This window comes from Vitis riparia, chromosome 4 (genome assembly GCF_004353265.1).
Source record: "Vitis riparia cultivar Riparia Gloire de Montpellier isolate 1030 chromosome 4, EGFV_Vit.rip_1.0, whole genome shotgun sequence".
Lineage (NCBI taxonomy): Eukaryota > Viridiplantae > Streptophyta > Magnoliopsida > Vitales > Vitaceae > Vitis > Vitis riparia.
The window spans coordinates 21,708,717-21,735,523 of record NC_048434.1 but is presented as its reverse complement, the minus strand read 5'-3'; the positions used below and the strand labels follow the sequence as shown (position 1 = coordinate 21,735,523).

General features: G+C 39.0%; 3 protein-coding genes across 3 annotated transcripts; all 3 read left to right on the top strand.

Annotated features, from left to right (window-relative positions):
- Positions 1 to 334: 334 nt before the first annotated feature.
- On the top strand, positions 335 to 19,279 carry LOC117912771. The gene is made up of 15 exons (XM_034827473.1): positions 335 to 510; positions 630 to 717; positions 810 to 920; positions 8,689 to 8,786; positions 8,889 to 8,972; positions 9,116 to 9,252; positions 9,463 to 9,535; positions 9,646 to 9,691; positions 9,818 to 9,927; positions 10,227 to 10,334; positions 10,428 to 10,487; positions 11,128 to 11,189; positions 17,039 to 17,351; positions 18,148 to 18,934; positions 19,015 to 19,279. Exons 1-14 carry the CDS (start codon positions 412 to 414, stop codon positions 18,856 to 18,858), a joined length of 2,100 nt encoding a protein of 699 aa, XP_034683364.1. The 5' UTR covers positions 335 to 411; the 3' UTR covers positions 18,859 to 18,934; positions 19,015 to 19,279.
- Positions 19,280 to 20,854: 1,575 nt separating this feature from the next.
- LOC117912302 (G2/mitotic-specific cyclin-2-like) lies at positions 20,855 to 23,964 on the top strand. Its single transcript, XM_034826840.1, has 11 exons — positions 20,855 to 21,059; positions 21,148 to 21,256; positions 21,372 to 21,431; positions 21,779 to 21,824; positions 21,915 to 22,070; positions 22,151 to 22,276; positions 22,578 to 22,667; positions 22,750 to 22,971; positions 23,087 to 23,185; positions 23,285 to 23,463; positions 23,577 to 23,964. The coding sequence occupies exons 1-11, from the start codon at positions 21,002 to 21,004 to the stop codon at positions 23,722 to 23,724; spliced, it is 1,293 nt and encodes a 430-aa protein (XP_034682731.1). The 5' UTR covers positions 20,855 to 21,001; the 3' UTR covers positions 23,725 to 23,964.
- Positions 23,965 to 24,537: 573 nt separating this feature from the next.
- LOC117913155 (phosphoserine aminotransferase 2, chloroplastic-like) lies at positions 24,538 to 26,208 on the top strand. The gene has a single exon (XM_034828098.1). The coding sequence runs from the start codon at positions 24,608 to 24,610 to the stop codon at positions 25,889 to 25,891; it is 1,284 nt and encodes a 427-aa protein (XP_034683989.1). The 5' UTR covers positions 24,538 to 24,607; the 3' UTR covers positions 25,892 to 26,208.
- Positions 26,209 to 26,807: the final 599 nt, after the last annotated feature.

Genomic DNA, 26,807 nt, shown 5'->3' with positions numbered 1-26,807 from the left:
ATAGAATATTTATCCATCTTTTTAGCAAAATAAGATATCATATGACATAATCACAATTTAATTATTTTTTTAAACATATAAATAAATATTATTAAATAGAATAGTGTAACCTTATAAATAATATAAAATATTAAATTATGTGTCAGGAATTATTTGAAAATTTTCGGAGGAGGCCAACGGAAATTTTAAGAATGATCGATTGGGCCGTCATTAGTCAATTGTACGGGAGTCAGAGTCTTTGGCGGGCTTTGGTTGGGCCGTCATTAGGACCAGGCCAGACCATTCGGCTGCTTTTGCAGCCCTAGGTGGAATCTCGGTTAACCATTTTAATTCTCCAAAGCACCTGACCGCAACGGGAGGGCGCGTAACCGAGATGTTCACCTCCTCTTCCTCCTCTGGAGTCTCACGGCCATGAGGCCCATGACACTCTCCTTCACGCTTCTGATGGCCTTAACACTCAAAGCCAGTAATGGCTTCGTATCTCGCATCAGAGCCCTATTCAAACTGCAGGTTCATTTCTATTTCCCCATTCTCTTTCAGGCATTTCTTCGAACACTTCATCACATACTAACAAGGTCCCTTTTATTGTTTCCCCCCCCTCTCTTCTTATGTATATATTCTACTTCCAGAGATTTAGCCACGCAATAGTCGACGGAGGACTACAACCTCAATTCCACCGAGATATGGGTTCGGATTCGAACTCAATCCCAGAACAATGTATGTCTTTAGAAACAATGATATATTTACACGTACAAATAATTGGAACTTTCAATTTGGATGATGTTGATGATGACGGGGTGCTGATGTAGGTCAAATTGACATGTCGAAATGGAAAAAATTGGACTCAAGGACCTTCGGTATAACGCGGTCGATGATTTCATCGCCCTCATGGGTTGTCTTGAGACTTCTTCAGCGTGAAGGTGATGTTCTGTTATAATTTTGCTAACTATATGTTTTCACATGTGGTGGAAGGGCATATTGTTTTGTAGTGAATTTTTGTTTGGTGCAATAATTCAGTTGGGTGGTCAATGCAAACAACCTTATGTAGTTATGAATTTTTGCAAATTTTAGTAAATTGTCTTTTAACAATCTGTTTAGCTTTGAGGCAACCCGTTTTGTTCTAACCCCTCTTTAATTTGTACTGACTTGCAACTCAAACTAGAGAATTGGGAATATTGTAAATGGCTCATTTAACCTACCTAATTCCCTGCTATAGTACTCTTATTGTTAATAGCCATTACTTCCATGCCTGGTGGTACATGGGGGTACTCCTTATGGGGCAAGGCTATCTAAATCCATTGCAAATGTAACAACCAACTTCTTCCCATATAGATATTGTTTGCTCGGGGTCCAACAAACCCTGACAACTTTAAAACACATTTCTATGGTTAAAAGGAGTCCAATACATATATAGTGTCAATTACTTCTTCCCTTCACCAATGTGAGACATCACAATCACCTCCTGTGTAGATAAAACGTTTTCATTGTGTCCCATGAGATTTTAAGGTCACTCAAACAAACAAATTGTGTCCCACATTGGGGTCAGGAATTGGTTTGTGATATCCCACATTGATTAGGGGAGAAGTTCCTAGCTCTACATATGTACTAGATTTCTCTTAATCATGTAGACATGTTTTAAAGTTGTGACTATAAAGTTAATTAAACTTAAAGCGGATAATATATACACGATTGTGGGCTAGTCGTTACAACACTCCTTAGTAGAGGTGATAGTCAATGGGTTTCTATTGTATGCTTAGGAAGGAGTTTCAATGGGAAACATAAGTAGGAAAAGAAAAGACAAATAAGAAAGATAGGAAACCTTAGAATCTCATTAAGGCCTTTTAAGAGTCTTTTTAGGAGTATTAGTTAGAAGAAAAACAATGAAGTTTCATCATTGTAAATTGCAAAGTGGGAAAAAAAAAAACTTAATATTATTGATCATCAATCATTAATCATGTTTTATATCAATAAGTCTTATTTATTTTTTTTTTTTGATAAGTAAAGGATATTCATTCAAAAGGCACAAAGCCACAAGGTATACAGGGAGTATACAAGGCAGCTAAGGCCTCAAAAAACAACAACAAAAACAAAAGAATCACCTCCCTTTAATTGGAGGCTATCCACTCCAGGAAACCTATAAGGGAGAACGCCTCCTCACCTACATACAATTTGGCCCAACTCCAAAGATTACAAACAAAAAAATTCTTTAACTTCTGCACATTCAACACACCTCCCCTAAAAGCTAATCTATTCCTCTCTTTCCACACCGTCCAAAAAATACACAACGGAATGGTGTCCCAAATCTTTTTCCTTTTCTTTCCCACAAACGAGCCCCTCCAGCTAGCTAAGACCTCCTTTACACTTTCTGGGAAAACCCATTTCACATCAACTAAACCAAAAACAGTATCCCATAGAGCTCTAACCACTGTACAATGAATAAGGATATGATTTACACTTTCCTCCTCACAACCACATAGGAAGCAACGATTTGGAAGTTGAAGTCCTCTTTTTTGGAGCCTATCCAAAGTGAGCACCTTCCCCCAAGTCGCCTCCCACGCAAAAAAAGCAACTTTAGTAGGCACCCGTGCCACCCAAATGCTCCTAGAAGGAAAATTTGTATCAACAGACCTCGCCATCAAGCTATACGCTTCCTTGACCCTGAACTGACCTCTTTTTCCTTTCCTCCACAGGACTGCGTCTTCCTCCAGAGAGGGCTTGTGACCCCTCAAAATATGCAGAAAATCCCCAACCAACTCCATCTCCCAATCATTGAAATCCCTCACAAAGTTTAGATTCCAGTTTCCTTGCCCCGAATTTTGATCCCACATTTCCTCAACCGTTACATTCCTTTGCACCGTCATACCAAAGAGATGAGGGAAACAATGGGACAGCGCTGTCTCTGTACACCACACATCTGTCCAAAATCTGATCTTGTTGCCCTTCCCTACTCTGAAAGTCATGTTATTCCAGCACCAATCTGATTCTTTCCAAATCTCTTTCCAAACCCCTACACCCACTGCCCCATTAACCTTCTTTGGCCTCCACCCAAACTCCTCCTGCCCATACTTCACCTTGATCACTTGTTTCCAAAGATTCTCTTTGTCACAAGCAAATCTCCATATCCACTTACCAAGCAAAGCTTTGTTCAACATGGCTAGCTTCCTAAGGCCTAGCCCACCTTTGTCCTTGTCTGTGCAAACCACCTCCCAATTGACCAAGTGAATTTTCCCCTCCATATTTCCCCCTCCCCACAAGAAATCCCTTTGCACTTTCTCAAGCCTTCTAGCAACAATCTTGGGCATTCTGAAAATGGACATTTGGTAGATTGGCATGCTAGCCAAAGTACTCTTAATTAGAGTAACTCTCCCCCCTTTAGAGATATATTGTCGTTTCCAAAGAGCTAGTCTCCTCCTGACTCTCTCTTCCACCCCATCCCACATATAGGGCGCTTTATTAGGAACCCCTAAGGGAAGACCCAAGTACTGAGAAGGTAAGGACCCCACCCTGCAGCCTAGCTCAACAGCCATCTCCTCCATCTCCACCACTTCTCCAACTGGAATGATTTCACTCTTGGCTAGATTAATCCTTAGGCCTGACGCCGCTTCAAACCAGAATAAAATCCAACTTAAGTGAGTTAAGTGTTCCTTTCTTGGCTCACAGAAAATAATTGTATCGTCAGCAAAGAACAAATGAGAGATAATCAGAGAGGGTTCCCTGCCACTCCTTATATTACACCCTGATAAGAAGCCCCCTTCCACAGCTCTCCTAATAAGGACATCTAACACTTCCATCCCCATAACAAAGAGATAAGGAGACAGGGGGTCTCCTTGTCTAAGACCTTTAGTGCTGGGAAAGAATCCTGCCGGCACGCCATTAACCAACACTGAAAATTTGGCTGAAGATAAACAACTCCACATCCACCCCACCCACTTTGGCCCAAAGCCCATTTTTTGCAACACCTTCAACAGAAACTTCCAGTTGATACTGTCATAGGCTTTTTCTATATCCAGCTTACATATTAGACCCTTCTCTTTTCGTTTCTGCCACGAGTCTATCACTTCATTTGCAATTAAGGAGGCGTCAAGGATTTGTCTTCCCCTCACAAAGGCATTCTGAGAAGTAGATACCACCTTTCCAACCACTGTCTTCAGTCTGTTAGCTAAAACTTTAGCCAATAACTTGTACAGTCCCCCCAGGAGACTAATGGGTCTAAAGTCACCTAGGTCCTCAGCCCCACTTTTCTTGGGAATCAACACCAAGAAAGTATTGTTAAGGCTCTTTAGGAAAGAGCCATGTTCGTAGAATTCCTTGAACATTTCTAGGATCTCCTCCTTGACAAACTCCCAACAGCTTTGCCAAAAGGCCAGAGTAAATCCATCCGGGCCAGGGGCTTTGTCCCCATTCATCTCCATCAGAGACGCATGAATTTCTTCCTCTGAAAAGGGCCTCTCCATGTTTTCAGCCTCTTGATGGCTGATCTGCTCAAGCTGAATTCTCCCAATATCCGCCTTCCACCCCGAATCTTCTGATAGAAAATTTTTAAACGCATTAGCAATTCCTTCCCTAATATCCTGCTCCTCTAGTAACCATTCCCCATTGATCTTAATTCTCTCCAGAGAATTATTTCTACGATGAGCACTTGCCATACGATGAAAGAACCCCGTGTTTCTATCCCCCTCCTTTAGCCATATTTCCCTTGAGAGCTGTCTCCAGTGTGTTTCCTCCATTATCACCCATTTTCTGTAATTTTCTTTAGCCGCTTTCTTCAACTCTGTTTCCTCCACAGTCAAAACTCTCTCCTCCTCCTCCCTATCCCAGAATTCCACCTGCTGCAAGGCCTCAGATTTATTACTCTCCAGCTTACCGAAGACTTCCCTATTCCAGACTTTCAGCTTCTTTTTTATTTCCTTCATCTTGGTAGCCAACTTGTAACTAGCACTGCCCCTTACATCAATTTCTTGCCACCAGCTGCGCACCAACTCTTTAAAACCTTCAGCCTTAAGCCACATGTTTTCAAATCTAAATGGAGTCGGCCCACGTCTTATCCCACCCCTCACTAACATTATTGGGAAATGATCTGAAACCGGACGGGGCAGTCTACATTGATTAATCCCACTGAACTGATCTATCCAACAAGGAGTCACTAGGAATCTGTCCAAACGTGCCCAGGTCTGATTATTTTGGCCCCCATTCCAAGTACATTCTCCCCCTGAAGAGGAAGATCCACCAGCCCAAGCTCATTCACAGTTTCAGCAAATTTCCTCATTGCTGAGCTAATTCTCCTTTTGCTACTCCTTTCCCTTGGAAACAAAGTAATGTTAAAATCCCCCCCTACACACCAGGGCTCTTCCCACAGCCCTCTAATTGCCCCAAATTCTTCCCATAACGCATCCCTTTCCACTTTAGCAAACGGCCATAAACTCCCGTAAACACCCAGACATTCCCATTTTCAACATTCCGGAATCTGCAAGATAACGTGAACTGACCCTCCTCCCAATCTATAATGTCCAAAGTCCTCTTATCCCAACATATAAAAATTCCTCCCGAAGCCCCCTCCGCATCCACAGCTTTCCAATCAAGGAATCTCCCAGAACCTAGACTTCTTGCTGTACTATCCGTCATAGCTTGCATTTTTGTTTCCTGAATACAAATTAAATCCACCCTCTGATTTCTTATAAAGGTCTTAATCACTTTTCTTTTGGAGCTATCATTAGCTCCCCTTACATTCCAACTCAGTATTTTCACCTTCATTGGACAATCACAATTTGGCGCCCTTTGCCCTGAACCGAGCCTTTCTGTTTCATCCCCCCCTCATAATTTACTGAGCACTCCAGCCTTCTTAGCTCCCTTTCAAATTTAGACTTTTCCAGCAGCTCTTTGCTATGAATTTTCTCCCTTCTTTTTCTGATCTTGGTCAAAAAATTCAGTATTTCCTTCTCCAACCCCTCCGTGGGGAATCCAAGGAACTGGCTGAATCTCGCCAAGCCACTCTCTTCCCATTTGTCCTCCAATTCCTCTCTTTCAATTTGGACATCATATATGTCCCCAACCCCATTCATTCCCCTACCTTTATCACTACTGCTTTTGGGTAGTCCCACTTCCTTGCAGCCACTCATCCTTTCATTACTTGCCTCATACACAGTAAGCCACATTGAGTTATCAGCCCGACCTGCCTCACCCAGATCCCCAGAATGATCGAAAGACTCCCCCTCCGGAATCCGATCAAAATTAAAAGAATTGAGATGAGAATCCCCTAAGTCCCTTTTCCCCCAAGAGCTAAGCCCCATTCCATACCTCATTACTTCCTCTTCGAGCGCCCTATCAGTCTCTGTCAGCCTGACCCCACCTTGAATCTTCCTTGTATCTTCAGACTCCATCGCAACGAATGGTTCTGGTGCATGAAGGTGTCTGGGGATGAAGCACTGCAGCAGGGAGCCCATCTCCTCTTGGGCTACTGGCGAGTTTGGGCTCTCCCTTTGATTACCATCAGAATCGGGCTGTTGGGAGCAACCCTTTGTCCCACTTGGGCCTGCGTCTGACGGACTGATTAAAGGCAAAGCTGGGCCTTTAGTGAAGCAGCCCACAGCTTCCTTTCTAAGTGGCGGGCCTGTATCTGGGCCAAACTCATTTACAGCCACCCCTTTCTTTTTCAAGTCCATGGGCCCGCTCAACTTTGGGCCCACACATGAATTTAAAAAATGAACCTTTCCATTTGAGGCCCAGGTCCTTGATATCGGGTTTAGATCTGGGCAAACCACGACCCAACCCGGCCCCTCCCCCTGCACGTCCATCCCATCAACTGATGGTTTCTGCACCTCGGGCCTCACGCTCACCCACCCCGTCATCACGCGCTATCCCGCGCGTGGCATCTCCTCACCCCTAACCTCCCTGCTCCGACAGCTATCTTCGGTTCTGCGCTTTCTCTTTATCACCGGCCGGCACTCCCACCATAACGACACCACATAAATCTCCTCCTCCGTTTCAATTTCCAGAATGCTTGGTCTAAAATCTCCTCTCAGTCGCACCAAGATTCTGGCCCATTGGAGTTCACCCATTAGCTTCGTCTGTTCATCGGCTGCAATGAACCCTCCACATTCATCCCCCACTTTCTTCAAAACTTCTGGATTCCAGAGCGAGATTGGAAGCCCAACTATCCTCACCCAAGCTTCATTTCTCTCTTCCTCCTCTGTCCGACATCCGCTCTTTGGACTCCAGTATTCCAGTCGTACCTGGTTTCCTTCCATCGTGTGAGTCCCACAGGAAACGACGCGTCTGGCCTCCTCCAATCTTTCAAATTCCAGCAACACACTTTCCTTATCCAGCTTAGCCAGCCCTAAATTACCCTTGAGATTCCACGACTTTGCCCAGATTTGCCCCGCCTTCGCTAGGTCATCTTTTCCCCCTGATCTATCCTCCCAACACGCCACAGCACAATGACCCAATTTCTGTAACAGTCCTATAGTATCCTCCCTTCTCACCTTCACTGCAACTCTGCACATTGGTCTTCTCACCACTTCCGCAAACGTTTTCTTCACATCCATGTTTCCCCCTACCTTTTCTTTTTGCGTATTGTTCTTCCTATCCAGCGACCTACCCAGAGTCTGTAAATTTTCCGCCATTTCAATCCATCCCTTTTTTCCTCCTCTGCCTTTTGGGATGAAGATACAATATTGTTTTCGTTCCGAATCAGTTACCCCTAGCCGGAGGAAACAACCCGCTTTGTTTGCACTTCGCAACAGGGAGAAGGATCTCCCCTTTTCCTTCCATTCCTTCACCCATTTATCTTCCTTCTCGTCCCTTATACAGAAGTTTAAGCCCTCCAAAAAGAACCCTAAACTCTCCACTCCCATTCTAACCCAAGACGAGACTCCCCCTTTGCTTTCCTCTATCAATATTTGGGATTTTCCTCTTCTCTCTAACAGTTCTAGCTCAAACACCTTAGACTCTACTGCAAACCTGCTCCCCTTTCGCCTTCTTCGGGACCCATCCTTATCTTCATCTCCCTCGCCGGCGTCATCTTTCCTTTTTCCGGCCTCCCGAGTTCGCACGCTGTCGCGCTCGCTCTCTCTCTCTCGCTCTCTCTCTCCCATCTTAGAGGATTGTGTACTTATACAATTCAATAAGTCTTATTTATAGGTTTTGGAAAACTTTAGGAATTGAATAAAACTAAGAAATGTAAACCAAACCTCACCTATCTAGTAGCTTATTAGGAATTTCTTCCCTTTCTTAAAACTATTAAATCTTCTAAAAAATTAAAAGAACGCAGGAACTTTTTTTTTTTTTTTTTAGAATTATATATAATATGTAAAATTAAAAACTTAAAACCTCTTGTAGTAAGAGTTTCTAATAGAGAAGAGACTCGAATCAAAATTTTAAAAACTTCTTTCAAGGAGAAATCTAAAACTTTCCAAATTTTGAATAAAACTCAAATGCCAACTACTAATTAATTATGGCACTAGAGAACTTTAAGACTGTAAAATTACCTAAATAACTCTTGTCAAACTAATTTATGATTTCTTTATTTCATTTCATTTTTTTTCTTGAGTAGATTTTGGAGATTCATCCTCATGAATAGAAACGTGTTTCACTATCTCTGTGTGCCGATATCATTTTTATTTGGTTGCACTTGAATGCTCTGTTATTCATATAAGAGAAGGTTTCCTTTTTTAACCAATCTATACCATGCAGGATTTGAAGCCTACCTGGTAGGTGGGTGTGTGAGAGACTTAATCCTGAATAAAACACCTAAAGATTTTGATGTGATCACCACAGCTAAACTTAAACAGGTCTTGTGGCATTGTTTAGGTTCTTCAGAACTTCATCAGTAATCTAGTGTTTGCACCATAAGGTTTAGGTAGTTATGCTGATTGTATATTAATAATTTACAGATCAAGAAGAGATTTCGCCGTGCTCAGATTGTTGGACGGCGGTTTCCTATATGCAGAGTGCATGTTAAAGGTTCTGTAATTGAGGTTGGTTGGTGCATTTACTCATCATATTAAAACCTTCTATGATTTCCATTTTTACTGTAAACTACTGGTATGAATACTCTTCCATCTCGCATATAATATTGTATCTTGTCTTCCTTACAGAATTGTATCATTTTCTGTATCAGGTATCCAGCTTTGAAACAGTGGCAACGCATGGTGAAGAAAAAGAAAAAGTTAGTTTCTCCCAAATGCCAAGTGGTTGTGATGAAAGTGACTTCAATCGCTGGAGGAACTGTATGCATCGAGATTTCACAATTAACAGGTCCTATTTTCTTAAAAGGAAAATGTGAATGCATATGTGGTTCATGTGGTTGAGGTTAATATTATAAATGATGTGCTTTGTTTATAAAACGTAGCATATTTCTATCAGTTAACAATAAAATTAAGTATTTCTCTTTTTTATCTGAATTTTATGAGCTTAGTTGGATTCAATCTAACTCATTGATGTCTATCTATTAAATTGTGGAAGCAGTTTATTCTTTGATCCTTTTGTGAATAAAATCTATGATTACGCTAATGGAATGAAGGATTTGAGGTCCTTAAAGGTGATTCTTTATTACCTTTTGTTAATAAAATCTTGTATTCAGCTTGTTATAATTTGCTCCAATTTGTCTGATTTGAAGTTGCAAACATCTTTATTTTGGTCTGCTCTCAGCTACGGACATTAATCCCCGCACAGTTGTCATTCAAAGAGGACTGCGGTAGGTGTCTCCATCCTCTAGATATAAATTCATTAATATCATGACTCATGACATTCGTAGTTGTTAGCACAATATTTTTTCAAACTAAGCCTAATTGGACATTTTAATGCTAACTCTATCATGTAGCTAGAATGTTGCGGGGTTTAAGAATTGCAGCTCGTCTAGGCCTGTCATTTTCAAGGGAAACTGAGACTGCAATACGAAGCCTTGCTTCATCTGTTAAGAGTTTGGACAAGGTACTTCTACAGGAGTCTAGTAAGACTACTGTGCTTCCTGGATATTTAATGATTTTTGAGTATTTTGCTTTTTCATTGTATGTTATCTTTGTCTGTTTTCTGCTGTAGAACATGCATTACTACCAAAATCGTTAGTCTTATACATGACACAGTGGGTGTGCTGTATGATATCCAATGCATCATATGGTGTATTGGGTTGTTTGACCTATTTGATTGGGCCAATAGGGCAGATAACCTGATATTTAAATGGAATTCTCTGTACGGTCTCTTAACAATATGGTATTTATTTGTCTGTTCAGTCCAGGATAATGTTGGAGTTAAACTATATGCTGTCTTATGGATCCGCTAAGCCTTCTCTCTGTTTACTTTGGAGATTCAACCTGCTTGACATTCTGCTTCCATTTCATGTAGGTAGATTTTCATATTCCTGCTTTCTGTGTTTCTGCACATGCGTTTAGTTATAACACAAACTTATACTTAAATTGTCTTTTTGATTGCAGGGAGCATACCTTGCTCAACAGGCCACTGAACCATCTGCACAGCATTCCATGATGTTTATGGTAAGCTCCAGTCTGCAGTGTATCATTTTTTCATAAATGATTAACATGCTGCTAAGGCATGATAAGCAGTGACGAATTTGGATTTGGTAATTTTTAACCTTGGAGTTTGAATCAAGGAGTTAGAAATGTTTGTGTGATTAACAACTCTGAGTACTGAATTTTGAGAGAACCCATGTTTCTTATGAAAAGCTGAGAGTTATGATGTCTTTCAAAGTCTTGGAATAAAAAAAAAATGTATGAATCTTTGTATTCATGTAATTCACGAATGATTTGGAAAATGTTTAATCTTATAGGATAAATTTTCCTAGTAAAAATTTGGAAATAATTTTGAATTCTGGAGTAACTGAGAGTTTTACCAGATTTGGCTTGTTAAAGGAATTCGAGAGTTGTAATGAAACAAAAGCTTTTGAAAGTATGTTATACAACTTCATTTTGTGATGATGACATATAGACCCTTTGGTATGTGTATGCAAACTACTTACATGTGGTCTCTAGACTTCTACTAGTTCCATGCTTAATCCAATTGTAAATATGTCCAACATGTCAATTTATGTTAGTTTGAATATCATTTTTTTATTAGTAAACCCCTTTTTATCAATCCATTGCCTTCTAAATACATTTATTTATTTTTCATGTGCAGAAATTATTCTTCAATTTGGATAAATTGGTTACTTGTGATCGACCTTGTGATTGCAGTCTATGGTAAGCCAAATTTTACCGAGCCTGATGCTATTTTCCTTCTTAACTTTATTCCTTCAGTAACATCAACATTATGAATTTTCTTATTGTTCACTCCATAAAGATTGCTTGTATTATTTTCTTTTCCTTTTCTGTTTGTTATCCCTTATCTTCAATAAAAATCTTATTCTCTTCTCATGGTTTGAAAATACCCTTAAGCCACATTCACTATGCCGAATTAGTGGTCTGGATAGGATACATGCATCCAGGATATTTTATCTCCTATGGGATATAAAATATGATATCCTATGCTAATGTTTTACTATAATTGGAATAAAAGCACAGAATGGAAAATATATCTCATTCTGCTGTTTGGTATTTGGGAAAAAAGAAGCATGAGATTTGTTTATGGATTATTCCACAGCTTAATTTCTTCTGTGTAACTTATAATTTCTTCGTTATAGCACTAATAATTAATTTATTAAGGGGCCCCTATCATCGTAACCTATTCACTAGTTTCTAAGTCTTTGAATCTCCCCCTAGTTTAAGCCATATATGTTCAAACTTGAAGGGTGCTTTACCCCTCCTCATCCTTCTTCCATCTAATAGGATGTGAATTTTTAGCCACATCACGCAGGATCACAACCATAAGGAAAAGATCAATTATTAAAAGAAATGGAGGCAGAGGGAGAAAGGGTGATTGGAGGTAGAGGTTGGTTTGTAATTGACTCGAAATCTTTCAAAACTTTGGTTGAGACTTTCAAAGGAAAGATCTCTGGTGTAGTCACTGAGAAGGGACAAAGATTCTCGATGTGGATTAGACTTAGAGAAAGGGGTCTTTCTTTTCACCTAGAAAGGGTGGAGGCTTGATGTCAGAAAGTGAACTTGAAGGTTTTCATCAAGTCTTGGATTGAGGGAGGGAGAAGCTATAGTTTAAACTTTGTAGTAATGAGGTGGGATGGTTTCTCTTGTGCTCAGTATTTTCAGTGGAAGCAAAAAAGGTTTGATTTGATCTTTCCCAAAGGTAAGGGGCTGCCCGCCGGGGGGGGGGGGGGGTGTGGTTTGGGGTGCTTTTTAGAGGAATGAGTCTTTGGGGCCTAAAGAACTTGTTTTCTTTGCTAAGGTGGTGGGTGCACCTCGGAGAGCAGTGAGTGATACCATGTGGCTGCAATTTGGGGGGTGTAAACTCTTTCAACAAATTGTAGTACCTCAATTGGTGTTTGGTAGGGGGGTGGGGTGCCATTGTTTGGTCCATGTTGATTTTATTGGTCTTCCCCTTGATTTTCCATTTCCTCAATGATTGGATCACAAACCAAAGATGATTAGCAATATAAGTCCTTTGTAATCTCTCCCTTAAATTTTGTTCTTAATGTAGCATGCAATAGAGAGCTTACAAAACAAGCCAACAAACCAAGAAGAACAAAAAGAGAAACAAAAGCAAAAAACGGAATTAAAAAAAGTAAAATGAAAAATGGAGAATCGGTAAAAAGAATTTCACCAATCTTGTGATGTGGATCACAAGGGCTAATCCTTATAAATTTTTTTGCCTCAATTACCTTAGCACCATCCTTGACAATTGTGCCATTTTTTGATTGATGGATTTTGGTCGTTTGTCGTATCAAAACAAAATTTATAACCTAATTCAATTATGTTAAGGTAACTTTTACTTGATCAAAAACAGTTTTTAGCAAAAGTTACGGTAGTATAGCGGTTTTGGGTGTCATTCATTAGGATGCAGTATTTCTGTTAATTAAAGCTTGAATGGTAAGAAAAGAAATGAATGTGATCAAATGAAAATAAATTGACAATTTATGATAAAAATAAAAATAACAACGATTTCAAATTGGGAAGAACAATTCAAAGTAAAACAATTAAATTTTGAAACAAAATTAATAGGGAAAAGAAACTCTTAGAGTTAATATTTTCTAGAAAACAATCTCTATGGTGAATAGGTGTTGAGATCTATTCTTTATCAAGTTAGATTGAAAATCTAAATTCTCATCCAAGTTTAGATTTAATTTTTCTTCAAATTAGGTGATTTAATCCAAAAGATCAATTTAAACCATAAATTCAATTCATCTTAAATCTTCTTCCAATGATTCACATAATGCAACTAGTCAATCTCATTAAATCTAGGTTTAAGAATTTAATGAGTCTATCTAGTTTGCATTGTAGTAGTCATTCAAGACAATTTGAAGAGAAAAATTCCCAAAATTTAATCAATCAATCAATTAGATCAAATTAGGTTTGCAAATCAAGCTTTATTTCTCTAATTCACCCTAGATCTTGCCTCTAGATCCTCATTCCTCCAAGAAAAATGAGATTCAAGCCACTCATGCTTGGAGATTTGGTCTCACAAGGCATGTTTGGTTAGTGAGAAAATGAAAGAAAATAAAAATTTCTATTGAGAGAGAAAGAGTCTCTAGAAAATTCCAAAGTCCAAAAGTAAAAAAAACCTCAAATGAGAGTTTCAAATTCCTATTTATAGGAATGTTACATAAATAGCACTTGACATCATCTTAGGGGTCTTTCTTAATCTTTCAAATGAAAAACTCTGGAATTTGGCACCAAAAACACATTTTTGCATGAGATTTGGCCATTTCGCACGGTGGTGCGAAATTCCAAAGTGAGTGGCAGCAGCAAGTGGAAATGCTTTTTGGACCATTTCACAGCTTCATGCGAAATTTTGCATGGTGGTGTGAATTCCTTTTTTGAAGCTATTGCAGATTCTCCTTCTCTGGTCCAATTCGCACGGTTGTGGGAAATTTCACATGGTTATGAAATTTCCAATTCTTTCTTTTTCATCACTTTTCATTCTCATTTCTTCCATGATGAATTAAATTCATCATTTACACCTTAAAATCATTTCACAACTCATAGAAGATGGTTAGTAATCATTGCAAGAACTACAATATGTCAATTGGGTATTTTAGGTATAATTACTACTTAAAATATGTGAAATTCATGAGAATTATAATATAAAATATGTTCCTTTTGAGTAGTAATCATGAGGTGATTTCTTGGACGAGGTCCTTCTTTTACCTACTTTAAAGGAGTGGACTAGGTATTATTGGAAACTGAGAGGGAACTTTCGCCTATCTTTGATGGGAGATTCTTTAATTTTATTTGAATTTGAGGTTGCGGGGAAGTGAAAAGGGTTTTGCAAGAAGATTTGTGTGTTTTTAAGTAGAAAAATATGATGCTTGATAGATGGGTCCCAAAGGTTGGTTACTTCAGGGAAGGTGTTTAGGCAAAAAATGCTTGGTTGAGATTAGGTCTCCCGCTTTTCCTTTGGGACAAATGTTTCTTCAAACAAGTGGGTGATGTATGTGGGGGCTTTTTAAGGGTGGATGAGGAGATTACAGGGGGAGGGGGGAATCTATAGGGGGTCTTTTCTCTAGATGACGAATCTTTGGTGGCAGAATCGGTTCGATTCCAAGGTATGATGAACCCCTCTTCTTCCTTCCTAGGATGCAAATCTCCTTCTCAATTTTCTCCTTTTGTGGGTTTGGAATATGACAAAAGACTATTTGAGGATTTGATTTATTGGGGGGACATGAAGAGGACTGTCAATGAGTCTTTGTTTGTGAAAGAGGAAGTAAGGGGTGGCCCCCTTAAAATGATTTTGATGGATGGCTTGTCGATGGATTTCTAGCAAATTGTGTGAATATTGAAAATGGAGTTAGGGCAGGGGTGGAGGAAGAGAGGCTTGATCTAGTCAAGGGGTGTGCTTTAGAGAGTCCATTGTGGGATTCCATTTTCCCGAAGGGAAGTTTTAGCAAGTTGGCCTCTTTTATTAAATTTGTGGAGCTTCTAGTAGATGGTTTTGAAGAGGAAATCTTTGTACTTTTGAGAAGATTGGAGCTTAGAAAGAAAGGGAAGACTCCGAGGCAGGGGTTAAAAAAAATATTTATGTTGAATCCAAGTCTGAGAGGGAACTTTGTAAGTTGGAATGCTTTGTTAACCATAATTCTGACTCGATTAATGGGAGAAGAGAGGGAAAAGGGTAATTGGGAATTAGCCAGAGTGTGTCAATAAAGCTCTACATTCTTTTGTGGAATGCTAAAGGGACTAATGAGGGGGATAAACATAGAATTATTAAGTCTCTCATTCACTCATATTTGGCAGACCTTGTTTGTCTTCAAGAACCAAAGGTTCAACCAATGTTAGCCCATTTGGTGAGAAGGTTGGGTGTGAGCAGGTGCTTCGAATGGGGGGTAGTGGAAGCTAGGGGTTAAGTAGGGGGGGTTGGTTTTCTAGGATAACCAAGCATTGGAGCTTATTGAGATGGAAGTAGGAGCATTTTCTGTTTCCTGTAGATTTAAAAACTATGAGGATAACTTGGTTTGGATGACACAGGGGTCTATGGTCCAGTCTTAAATGAGTAGCGGGGAAATTTCTCGAATGAATTGAGTGATATTAGATGTCTTGAGAGCGATCCATGGTGTGTAGAAGGGGATTTCAATGGGTGTGAGATTCCCAGGGGAAAGGAGGAATTGCCAAAGTAACTCAACTTCTATAAGGCGCTTTTAAGAGGTTATTGAGGATCTGGAGCTAAAAGACCTTCCTTTAACTGGAGGATCTTTTACTTGGTGTGGTGGGTTAAATAATAGGCTAGCTACTAGGTTAGATTGTTTTCTTGTTTTTAAAGATTGAGAGAATTAGTTCAGAGGCTTGTTCCAAAGCATTCTACCAAAATTAGTCTTATACCATGTGCCTATTCTGCATGATGGTGGAGGGATAAAGAAAGGAAAAATACCTTTCAGATTTGAAAACATGTGGTTGACAGTGAAAGGTCTCAAAGAGCTGATCTGAAACTGGTAGGATGGTTGTAGTGTATAGGGTTTGGTTAGTCACATTTTTGGTGGTTAAGCTTAAAGATTTGAAGTGGAATCTCAAAGTTTGGAATAAGGTGGTCTTTAGTAACATCTCTACTCAGAAGCTAGTTGCCTTCTTGCAGTTAGATTATTGATGAGGGCTTTATTTTACTGGGTGAATTAGTGTCAAAAGTGATTATGTTTGCTGCTTATTAAATTATGATTATTCAAAATCCACTGGATTATATATTTTTTGTTTTGATGCTCTCTTTCATTGCTTGAGGGTGGTATCCATATTCCCAAACATGTGTAATTGTGAAATGAAATTTTTTCCTATTTAAAAGGGCTGCAAACATCATTGTAGGATGGTGGGGCTCTTAAACACTGTTGAGATATTAATGCCATCATGAATTCGTGCCAAACTCCTGTCAGGGATACAAAATAAATGGAAATGCTGATTGATGTTTTTTTGGAAAATTATCTTGAATTCTCTTGCATAAGTTTAAGAACACTACAGAGCTATACAAAGTTGTCTAAGCATTAAACATTTCTTGAAATTCGCTCCAGTCTTTCCCTAGCTGCTAGCATCAGAAGGTTTCCATGCCTTGCAAATCATTTTTAGCATGCCTAGAAATATTCACACCCCATTCATATCGCATAAATTCATTTGTTGTAGAAGACTTTCAATTTGATGAATACTATGTAGATCTACCGGTTCAAGATAGTTGTTTGCCCTCTGGGGCTCTCTCAACATCCCGCGTCCTTCTCTGTTTTTTACACTTATGTACATCTTATATTTTCTTGTTTAATATCCCACGGCAGTTTTTAGTTGCTAGGTGTGGGAAACACAACCTGTGTTCTGTAACTGGGAAGACAACTTGGTATGGTAGTCCATCCTAAATTTTCTATTACACTTGTAATTTAATAACAGTCTGGAATAGTTTGGGAAGGAATATATAAACGTTTGTTTATGGATCCATATGTTTTTAACTCCTTCTGATACTGATTCTCTGTTTGAGATGCGGCTTTCTGATTATGTCTATTTGTATGGAATAGGGTTGGACTGTTGGCATTTCACATGGCATTAGTAAACAAACCCCAAGATGCTTCTGTAGTTTGGACTTTATCTTCTGTTCTATATCATGGGAAGTGGACAGAAGGTGTTAAATTTGCAAGAAAACATGCTCTAGCACCAATTAGTTTCTCACCTGAGATTTTAGTGGAATGTGATTCTAAATCAGATGAAGAACTAGCAGAAAGAGTTTCTGAGTTGGCATCACTTGTGCAAGATTGTGCAATTTCTTCGACTAAAACGGGTGACCTTTCTGCATCAATGTCCGACTACCCTGACTACCCATGCACTGGTTTGGTAAGTATTGATTTGGTGTTAAGTCTAGATTGTTAATAAGCTCCTATTTGCTGTGCTTAAGAACCAAACAGTAGATAAGCTGGAGTTTAGGTTAACCTATAAGTTGTCTGAACCTGCCATTTGTATGGCACTTCTAAGTTGACATTTGACCACTGAATGCTGCTATCTTTCTGCGGACATGATATTCTTTTGTCCTGACTGCTTTATTTTTCTTTTGAGTGAGGCCTACAAGGAAAATGCTAAGGATCATGTTATAATGCCTCCAGTCTCATCCAGAGTGGTCAACCACCTTATATCTAGGTTACATGCCAAACATGAGATACTACTTAGGAGAAGCTGGCATCTTGTTTGCATTTAATTGAGAGTTAATTTGTCATCATGTAGATGCATGCAAACATATAGTTCATGTTAACACACTCTTGTCCAAGTTTTATGTCCACTTATTTTACATGCATATACTTTGTCCTACTTGCTGGGCTGTATAAGCAATAGCTTATTTCTCATCCCCAGAGCCATATGACAAATGTATGCTCATGCATATGTTGGGAGGGCACATGAGTGTGAGATGATCTTAGAGGAGAGCAAATATCCAACTGGCTCTGAATCTTTTCTATTAAAATGGGTCTGGGATGTTAATTTATAGAATCTTGTACCATCACTGTTTCTAGTGGGGATCTAGCTATCAGTGTGGGTGAATAATCCACATGGCTGTTGAAGAAAACATACATGTTGACATCTGTGCTAGTACATACTATTTGGATTGCGGCTGACATGGTTGAAAAATGTGGTTCTTCAGGTATTTGTACAGAAGAGGATGGCAGAACGTGTTGCTCATATTTTTAATGTGCTGGTGAATGGTATTGAATCTTATAAGGAGGGAAGGGAGAGTCCTGAGATTGACTATTACTTGCTTGGAAAGGGAGATCTGAGAGAGACTAGATTTGTTCTTGGCAAAGTTATTATGGACACAATGAGCAGTGGGCTTGTCCAGATGGGAACAGAGGTTCTTGAGGAGAAAAATCAGCTGTACATGTCTTATAATGAACAGAAGCCAGAGGCACTCGAAGAGGATTGCCATCCCATTCTTTATGAGGTGGTAAAACATCTGGTGGTTGCTAAGGAGGATAAAAAACGCAGTCTATCATCATTTAATCCTGAACTACAGCAAGAGAGGGGAAAGAAGCAGAAGTTGGTTGACATAGAGTTTGATCCTTTAGAGCAGGAGATTGCTAAGGAGAAGCAGAAAGAAAAGAATAACAAACACCAGGAGATAGCAAAAAAGCAGGAGATGGCTGAGAATGAGCAGCACCAGGAAATGGCCAAGAAGCATTTGAAAATGGTAGGGAAGGAGAATCTCCAAAAATCAGCTAAAAGGCAGGATAAAGTAGCTAAGAACAGTCATTTACCACAACAGAAGTTGGCCAGAAAGCAAAATGAGCAGCACAAGCTAGAAGAAGCAGTTAATCAGAAACCTAGTCGACCGTCATTATCCAGTCTCTTCAAGTGAATGTATCTTTCTGCTGTAAATTACTATCCAGTTACTTGGTTAGCATCACAGTGAAACTGACCTTTGACAATCACAGGTAAATTTCATCTCTCTGTGTGGCTCTCTCTTCCCCCAATTAGGCCACATGACTCAAATCTTCTTTCTTCTCCCATACAGGTCTACCACAAAGGGGCATGTCATCTTCCCCACTTCATCTCTCAATTACTGTGAACATTCTGCCCATTCTGATGGTTCCATCACATGGAAAGTTCCGGGTAATAATAGTAGTAGTCTTCAGTTCAAAGGCCATAGCAGATTGAAATAAATAGATTTGTGGTTATGTTTTGGAAAGTCTGTTAGTGAATGTCAGATATGACAGAGCCCGTCAAATGCTAAATACTGATTCTAAAATTCCCTTCAGATTGGAGGCTTCAGCATTGCATTGCCTCTTGTTTTCCTATTATTATTGAACTCTTAGGAAAGGAAATGGAAACGGAAAAGAAAGGAAAGGAATCACAACGGAACCAAAAAAAAAGGGGGTGGGGGGCTTGGCCCATTGGTGTGACCTTAAAAGGCCTCTGCTGTCACTGATTTAGAAGTTCCCTTTTGTTCTTACTAGGCTTGCCCCCGTCAGTGGTCCCCTGTATGAATAATGGAAGGGCCTGGCTCCTCCCCACTTGTGATTATTTCCAAAGTTAAAAAATGGTAAAGGTACACCTCATTGTTTGATCAGTCAAATTCTAGCTACCAAGAACAAATACTTTGGCCAGGTAGTAGAATTTGAGAAGTAAAATTATTGAACTGAAGTGATACACTGATTTGGAGCCACCAAATTAATGGGCATGTCCTAAAGCTAGAAATAATCAAATGTTTGAAAGCAATGAAAGCTTATTTATTTTTCTAGACTTCCCCAGCATCTTTTCTTGCGCCTGAATTTCTGGTCGCTTCGCCAGAGCACCAAACCCAAAGTCTCCAGTAATAAAAGATAAATAAATACAAAAAATTAATTAAATAAAAGAGACAATAAAATTTTAAAAAAAAATTAAAATGCTTCTAGAATCCTAAAAAATTCTGAAAATTTAAATTTAATTAAATATATTAAGTGTTGTTTGGATATATTTTTTTATTTTTTGTTTTTAAAAGTAAAACTCGAGTGCAAAAATATAATAACTTTCATACAAAAATAGAAATTCATCCACGGATGCAGGAAAGTTATTTTCATACACATTTTAAAAAAACCATAAAATAGGAATCTAAATTTATTAAATATGAATTTCAAATTATTATCTAAAAATAATTAGTATTCTATGTAATTTTATTTTTGTCAAAGTATTACTTTCGAAATATTACTTTTTAATAATATAGATACTATATTTGACCATCCTGAATTTTACGGATGAATGTATGAAATTTGATTTTTTAAAAGATTCCTATTTTGTGATTATTTTTATATAAGGGTATGAAAACTTATTTTTATATTTTACATTTTAAAATTTAAAAATAATTTTAAAATGAAAAATAGAAAATATATGCAAATATTTTTATAAAAGGTTCATGAAATGTATATCTTTTAACCAAGCAAGAGATATCAAATAGATACTGAATTTCTATCTCCTTTTTTTTCTTTTACTGATTCACTGGATATTAATATTTTTTTAAAAATAAAAAATAAAATTAAGATTTAAATCAAAATTTAGCATTTTCTTAATATTTATTTTTAACGGTAAAAATATTTATATATCATATCTGTTGGATAAAAACATTGATAATAATGGATCTTTTATTTTTTTGTTTTTACAACGGATATATCTAACTGTAGAATTTTCCTAGAAAGTTTAACAGTAAAAAAAGCCGGATATAAAAAATAAATGAAAATCCAAATAACTTAGAAAACAAGAAGCATGACAGTCATGTGACCGTTAGGATAGACAAAAGTCATTCATACAACACACCTTAGGCAACAGATAAATTTCTAGCCGTTGCATTTGAAAATATATATATTTTAAGACAAACCCTATTGTCTCTGTCCAAACCCACTGTCCATTCTACCTTTACTTTCTGTTCTCTAGAGGGAGTCTAGATTGTATTATCTAGACTCAAAGCCCTCCTTCCACCCTTGATCTTCATCTCTTTAGCTGGTATTCTTCTTTTGAGTAAGGAAAAAATGTGCATTCCAGAGAACAGTCCAGTTTCTGGTTTGGTTGAACCCACAGTCCTTCAAGGTAATTGAATCTGGGTTTGATAGAGTTGGAATTCGTCTGGCTTTGGATTGTTTTTGAGGTTTGGGTTGTTTTGGTTTTTTCCTTACAGAAATGGGCAACAAAAAAGTTGTGCTTGAGACGAGACAGAATCGAAGAGCTTTAAGCGTGATTAGTGAGAATGTTGTGAGAGGTGGTGTTAGCAAGAGAGGCTTGTTAGAGTAAATAATTCTCTCTTCACCTTTTTGAAATTTTCTCTCTCTTGTTTTTTTTTCTTTTAGTATGGTTTTCTTGTGTTCGGAGATTAAATTTGTTGGATGTTCGATGTTGACGCAGAAAACAAGCGATTTGTGAAAAGAGGATACACGCTCCAGTGCAGCGTCGACCAGTTACAAGGTTTGAATGTAACCCATTTCACTTTTCATGGCATCCGAGTGGGTGTCTGAGGAACTTGAAAATTTTGAATTTTGAACAGTTCATGGTTTGATGGAGAAAGAAAAAAAAATAAAATTCCTACCCCTTAGCTGAGCCTGATGCAACTGCTTAGATGAGTTGAGGTCGAACTTGTAAGCCAAATACAACACAAATCCATCAAACCCTTGGTCTTGTTTTGTTGTTTTCTCTCATTTTCCTCGGTTTCCCTCGGCAGCCAAATGGGATTTCAGTGGATTTATTTGTATTTTTTTATGACATTTTATGTTCTAATGGGTCTCCTTTGATTTCATTTTGCTGCTACCTTATAGGAGGTTTGCTGCACAATTGGCGAGCAGGCAGCACTCTAACATTGTGGTACAGCTTTTAGCTCTCTGAGAGTCAATTTTCCCTCTTATTACTACACAATGGGGCTAACATTTTCTCGTCTTATAATGATGTTAGCAGGAACCTAAGAAACCCGAGTTATTATCCATATGGACTCCTGGTGAATCAGAAGATTGCGAAATTGAAGATGTGGAGGAGCACAAGGCAGCTCCAGATCATCCAGTACCCATGTTGGTGGAACAAACAGAAACCAAGATCGATGAGATGAATCAAGTGGTATATCTCTCTCCCACTAGAAACTACTCAATAATGCATCAAATAGAAAACCCATGAAGGAATGGCTGAAATATTTGCAGGAGGAGGTGGAAATGGAGGACATAGATGGGGAGCCTATCATGGATATTGATGGCCCAGATGCCAGGAATCCACTTGCAGTTGCTGAGTACGTTGAAGAGCTGTATGCCTACTATAGAAGGACGGAGGTAGCTCAAAACTCAATCTCATTTTATAGTTTCAGATTATAGCCTTTGATTCTGGGTGACCAAGGTTGACAGTAGGGTGTAGGGCAAGGATTTTTTTGACCTTTAGTTCTTTTGTTACAAAATTTAAACCCTAATGCAACTTGCACTTTGGATCCATTAGTACATTCAGGTTAAATTTCCTCAGAACTCCACAGATCTTATGCTTTTTAAAATATGCCCATATTTTCTGAATATAAGCCATTGTAATTTGAGCATCAATTCACATTGGGTTTGATGTCTAAACAACACTGATTTTATGCAGAGCTCTAGCTGTGTCTCTCCGGACTATATGGCTCAACAATTTGACATTAACCATAAGATGAGGGCTATACTGATCGACTGGCTTATCGAGGTATATACAAGTTTACTAAGTGGAGAAATGAGATATTGTCAGATCCAAAGGGGGCACTAATTGATGTATTTGAACCAAACAGGTGCATGATAAATTTGAACTCATGGAAGAGACATTGTTTCTTACTGTCAATCTCGTAGACAGATTTCTAGCTCAGCAGACGGTGGCAAGAAAGAAGCTTCAATTAGTTGGTCTGGTTGCTATGCTCTTAGCGTGCAAATATGAGGAGGTTTCTGTTCCAGTTGTTGCTGATTTAATAATTATTTCAGACAAAGCTTACACAAGGAAGGAGTTTCTTGAAATGGTACTCTTTTACTCTACTGCCATTAGGCTGGTGGTGGTCTGTTAGTGCGCTCTACTGCCATTATTCTCCTCTTTTTGTCAAATGAATAAACCCTTTTCTTAAAATAAATCTGCAGGAGCGATTGATGCTCAACACATTGCAATTCAACATGTCAGTCCCGACGCCGTACGTTTTCATGAAGAGGTTCCTCAAGGCTGCTCAATCAGACAAGAAGGTTGGTTCTGGTTCTGGTTCTGGTTCTGTTTATTTAATGAATCAACCAACATAGATTGCCTTACTGAGATTCTGCATTTAAATTTAAACCATGACCCAGATGGAGCTACTATCATTCTTCTTGATGGATGTTTGCCTGGTGGAGTATGAGATGCTGAAGTTCCCACCATCTCTGTTAGCTGCTGCTTCCATCTACACTGCTCAGTGTACTCTCTATGGTTTTAAGCAATGGGACAAGACTTGTGAGCACTACACCAGCTACACTGAAGATCAGCTTCTGTAAAGTCTTTTTCCTCCTCCCTCCTCCTCTCCCCCATTGTTCTCCTTTTCTGTTCAGTAATACCTGGAAAAAGTACTGATGGGGGTGCTGTTTTTTTGCCTTGATGGTGCAGAGAATGCTCAAGACTGATTGTTAATTTGCACCAAAATGCGGGATCAGGGAAACTAACTGCAGCTCAGAGGAAGTACTGTACATCAAAGTTGGGTTATACATCAAAATGTGAACCGGCTCATTTCCTACTGGGGACACAACAACAATAGGGCTATGTGTGTGTATGTATAGTTACTAATTCTCAGTGACTTATACAACTGGGTTCAATGGTGGGGGGAAGGGCGGTGGCTAACAAATAACACAACCCAGCAACTTGGGTTGCCCTGGAATGTTATTTTTATTTATTTATTTTATTTAAAATGTGGTGCAGCAGATGTTGCCTTCAATGTTTTATTCCAACAGTTCCATTGGACAATAATTCAATGAATAAATACCAATTTTCTCAATAATACCACCTGTTTGGGTGTGCTTCCATTTTGTATGAATCTAGATGGATCTCTATTTAATCCAAAGGGGAAAAATTGAACTTTAATTTTTTGTACTTGGGAAAATTCTATTTGAATAAAAGCTATGGCTTGGTTGCCAAGAAAGAGAGAGGAAGGAAAAAGTACTAGGAAAATGGAAAGCCACTTTGAACTTTTGACCTCAATTTTAACCTTTTTAAACCTCAAGATACCTTAGGACTTGTATTTTAATGATATTTAGGACACCTAGAATTTGCCTATTTTAAACAAGAAAATTTGGATATTTGAAATTATTTTTAAAAATAAAAAACTATTTTTTGATAATATATTTTAATATTTTTCTTCTTTTATAGACTATTTAAAAAAAGTATGAGTTTGGAAAATAATCCGAAATAAAAGGGCAGATAAAAATGATTTTTAATAAATATTTTAAAATATATAAAAAAATTCAAAAGAATTCTAAAAATAGATTTTTGCTCTAAAAAAAAATATATATTAAAAATTATTCCTAAACAGCCCTTACCTTCATAGCGCTCCACTATATATAGTACACCCTGGGTCTGGCCATCTTCACGCCAAAAACCCCTCCTAGCTCTTTTTTCTCTCTCGCTCAACACTCCCAGTAAGCATGGCAACGGCCACCTCGCCAAATTCTCTTCTTCTCCAAAACCCTAATCGTTCAACAACCATACATTTCCTCAAAAACCCTAATCCGGCACGCGTTAATGTCTTCAATCTCAGCCCTAGTCGTCGTAATAAGTCTATCTCCATCACCTGCTCCACAGCCCAAGTCGAACGCCCACCTTCCAACGCCCAATCCTTGGATCGGGTCTTCAATTTTGCGGCCGGCCCGGCAACGTTGCCGGAGAACGTGTTGATGAAGGCCGAGTCGGAGCTCTACAACTGGCGCGGATCGGGCATGAGCGTCATGGAAATGAGCCACAGGGGTAAAGAATTCATGTCCATAATCCAAAAGGCGGAATCGGATCTGAGGGCTCTGTTGAATATTCCGGAGGAGTACGCCGTTTTGTTCTTGCAAGGCGGTGCCACCAGCCAATTCGCCGCCATCCCGTTGAATCTATGCAAACCCGATGATCCGGTGGATTATGTGGTTACTGGGTCATGGGGGGACAAAGCTTTCAAGGAGGCGCAGAAGTTCTGCAAGCCCAGCGTGATCTGGTCTGGGAAGTCTGAGAAGTATACGAAGATTCCATCTTTTGATGGGTTAGAGCAGAACCCAGATGCTAAGTACTTGCATATTTGCGCCAATGAAACGATTCACGGAGTTGAATTCAAGGACTACCCGACCCCCAAAAACAACGATCGTCTTCTTATTGCGGATATGTCTTCAAATTTCTGCTCAAAGCCTGTGGATGTGTCCAAGTTTGGGTTGATTTATGCCGGAGCTCAGAAGAATGTGGGTCCATCTGGGGTCACAATTGTGATTGTCAGGAAAGATTTGATTGGGAATGCACAAGAAATCACTCCAATCATGTTCGATTACAAGATCCATGTTGAGAACAATTCACTGTATAACACCCCTCCTTGTTACGGGATTTATATGTGTGGATTGGTGTTTGAAGATCTGTTGGCACAGGGAGGTTTGAAGGAGGTTGAGAAGAAGAACATAAAGAAGGCCCAGATTCTGTATGATGCCATAGATGAGAGCAATGGGTTCTACAGATGCCCAGTTGAGAAATCAGTGAGGTCGCTGATGAATGTTCCATTTACATTGGAGAAGTCAGATTTGGAAGCCGAGTTTGTGAAGGAGGCTGCAAAAGAGAAGATGGTACAGCTGAAGGGGCACAGATCAGTGGGAGGAATGCGGGCATCCATATACAATGCCATGCCTTTGGCCGGTGTTGAGAAGTTGGTTGCTTTCATGAAGGATTTCCAGGCAAGGCATGCTTGATCCTGGAACAATAATAAATAAAAGTTGAGATCAATGCACTCAAAAACTACTAGAGTTTGTAGGGATTTTTGTCCTTGTTTTGTCCCTTTTGTTTGTTTTTTTATCCATGTGGGTAGGTGTGGTGTCTGGGGATTCATTTACCCACATTCACTCACTATGCGTTGTATCCTAAATCCAGTGATATAGATTTCCGTATCCATATCATTGAGAAAGCAATGTTTTTCACCTTAATTTTTCTAGCTCTCACAATTTGGATGGGTTCATTGGGCTGTGAAGCCTCTTTATTTGTGAAAGTAGAGCACTTTTTATGACTTGAATCTTTCTGCTGCTGTCTACACCTGCTTTGGATAATAACAAGTTTGTCCCAGTTCTCAGTGATTTCAAGTTCCAAACATTTATTTGAGAGATATTCTTTCGACCGGACAACTCTGTCGTCGGTGGGTTGAATCCACGGCGAGATTGGGAGTTGCTTATATGAGTTATTTCAGCAACCTACACATCACAGACCAACCCCCGCCCTGACCCACTACCACCAACCCACAAACCCCCGCTCTGGCAATTGTGAAAATGACTGATGACTTGTAAAAGATACTAGATACCCAGTATCTCCCATAGGATCCTCCAGAACCAGAGTCATAGTTTTGCTTCCTTGTTGAATTTGAATACCAACTTGCCCACTTGGACCCTGTGATAGAGACGTTACATGGCATCTTACATAAAACAAAAGAATCTTGTGTTTCCAGGAAACCAGTTATTGTTTAAAAACAGTGGGTTTTGCTAATATTTCAATGGTTTTTGAAAGCGCCTAAGAAGTAAGAACTAATTGATCCAAGGTTTGAATTTTTTCCAACTTACATAATAGATCTGAATGTGGGGATGTCCCACAGGGTCAGCAGCCTCCAGTTCAGCCCAAGGG

Bases quoted from the DNA above. Each gene is read 5' to 3' on its own strand.
- LOC117912771 (XM_034827473.1), top strand. From the start codon at position 412: ATGAGGCCCATGACACTCTCCTTCACGCTTCTGATGGCCTTAACACTC. The intron at 511-629 runs GTTCATTTCTAT...TTCTACTTCCAG, and splicing joins GAGCCCTATTCAAACTGCAG to AGATTTAGCCACGCAATAGT. The intron at 9,536-9,645 runs GTGATTCTTTAT...GTCTGCTCTCAG, and splicing joins AGGATTTGAGGTCCTTAAAG to CTACGGACATTAATCCCCGC.
- LOC117912302 (XM_034826840.1), top strand. From the start codon at position 21,002: ATGTGCATTCCAGAGAACAGTCCAGTTTCTGGTTTGGTTGAACCCACA. The intron at 21,060-21,147 runs GTAATTGAATCT...TTTTCCTTACAG, and splicing joins TGAACCCACAGTCCTTCAAG to AAATGGGCAACAAAAAAGTT. The intron at 23,464-23,576 runs GTAAAGTCTTTT...TTGATGGTGCAG, and splicing joins TACACTGAAGATCAGCTTCT to AGAATGCTCAAGACTGATTG.
- LOC117913155 (XM_034828098.1), top strand. From the start codon at position 24,608: ATGGCAACGGCCACCTCGCCAAATTCTCTTCTTCTCCAAAACCCTAAT.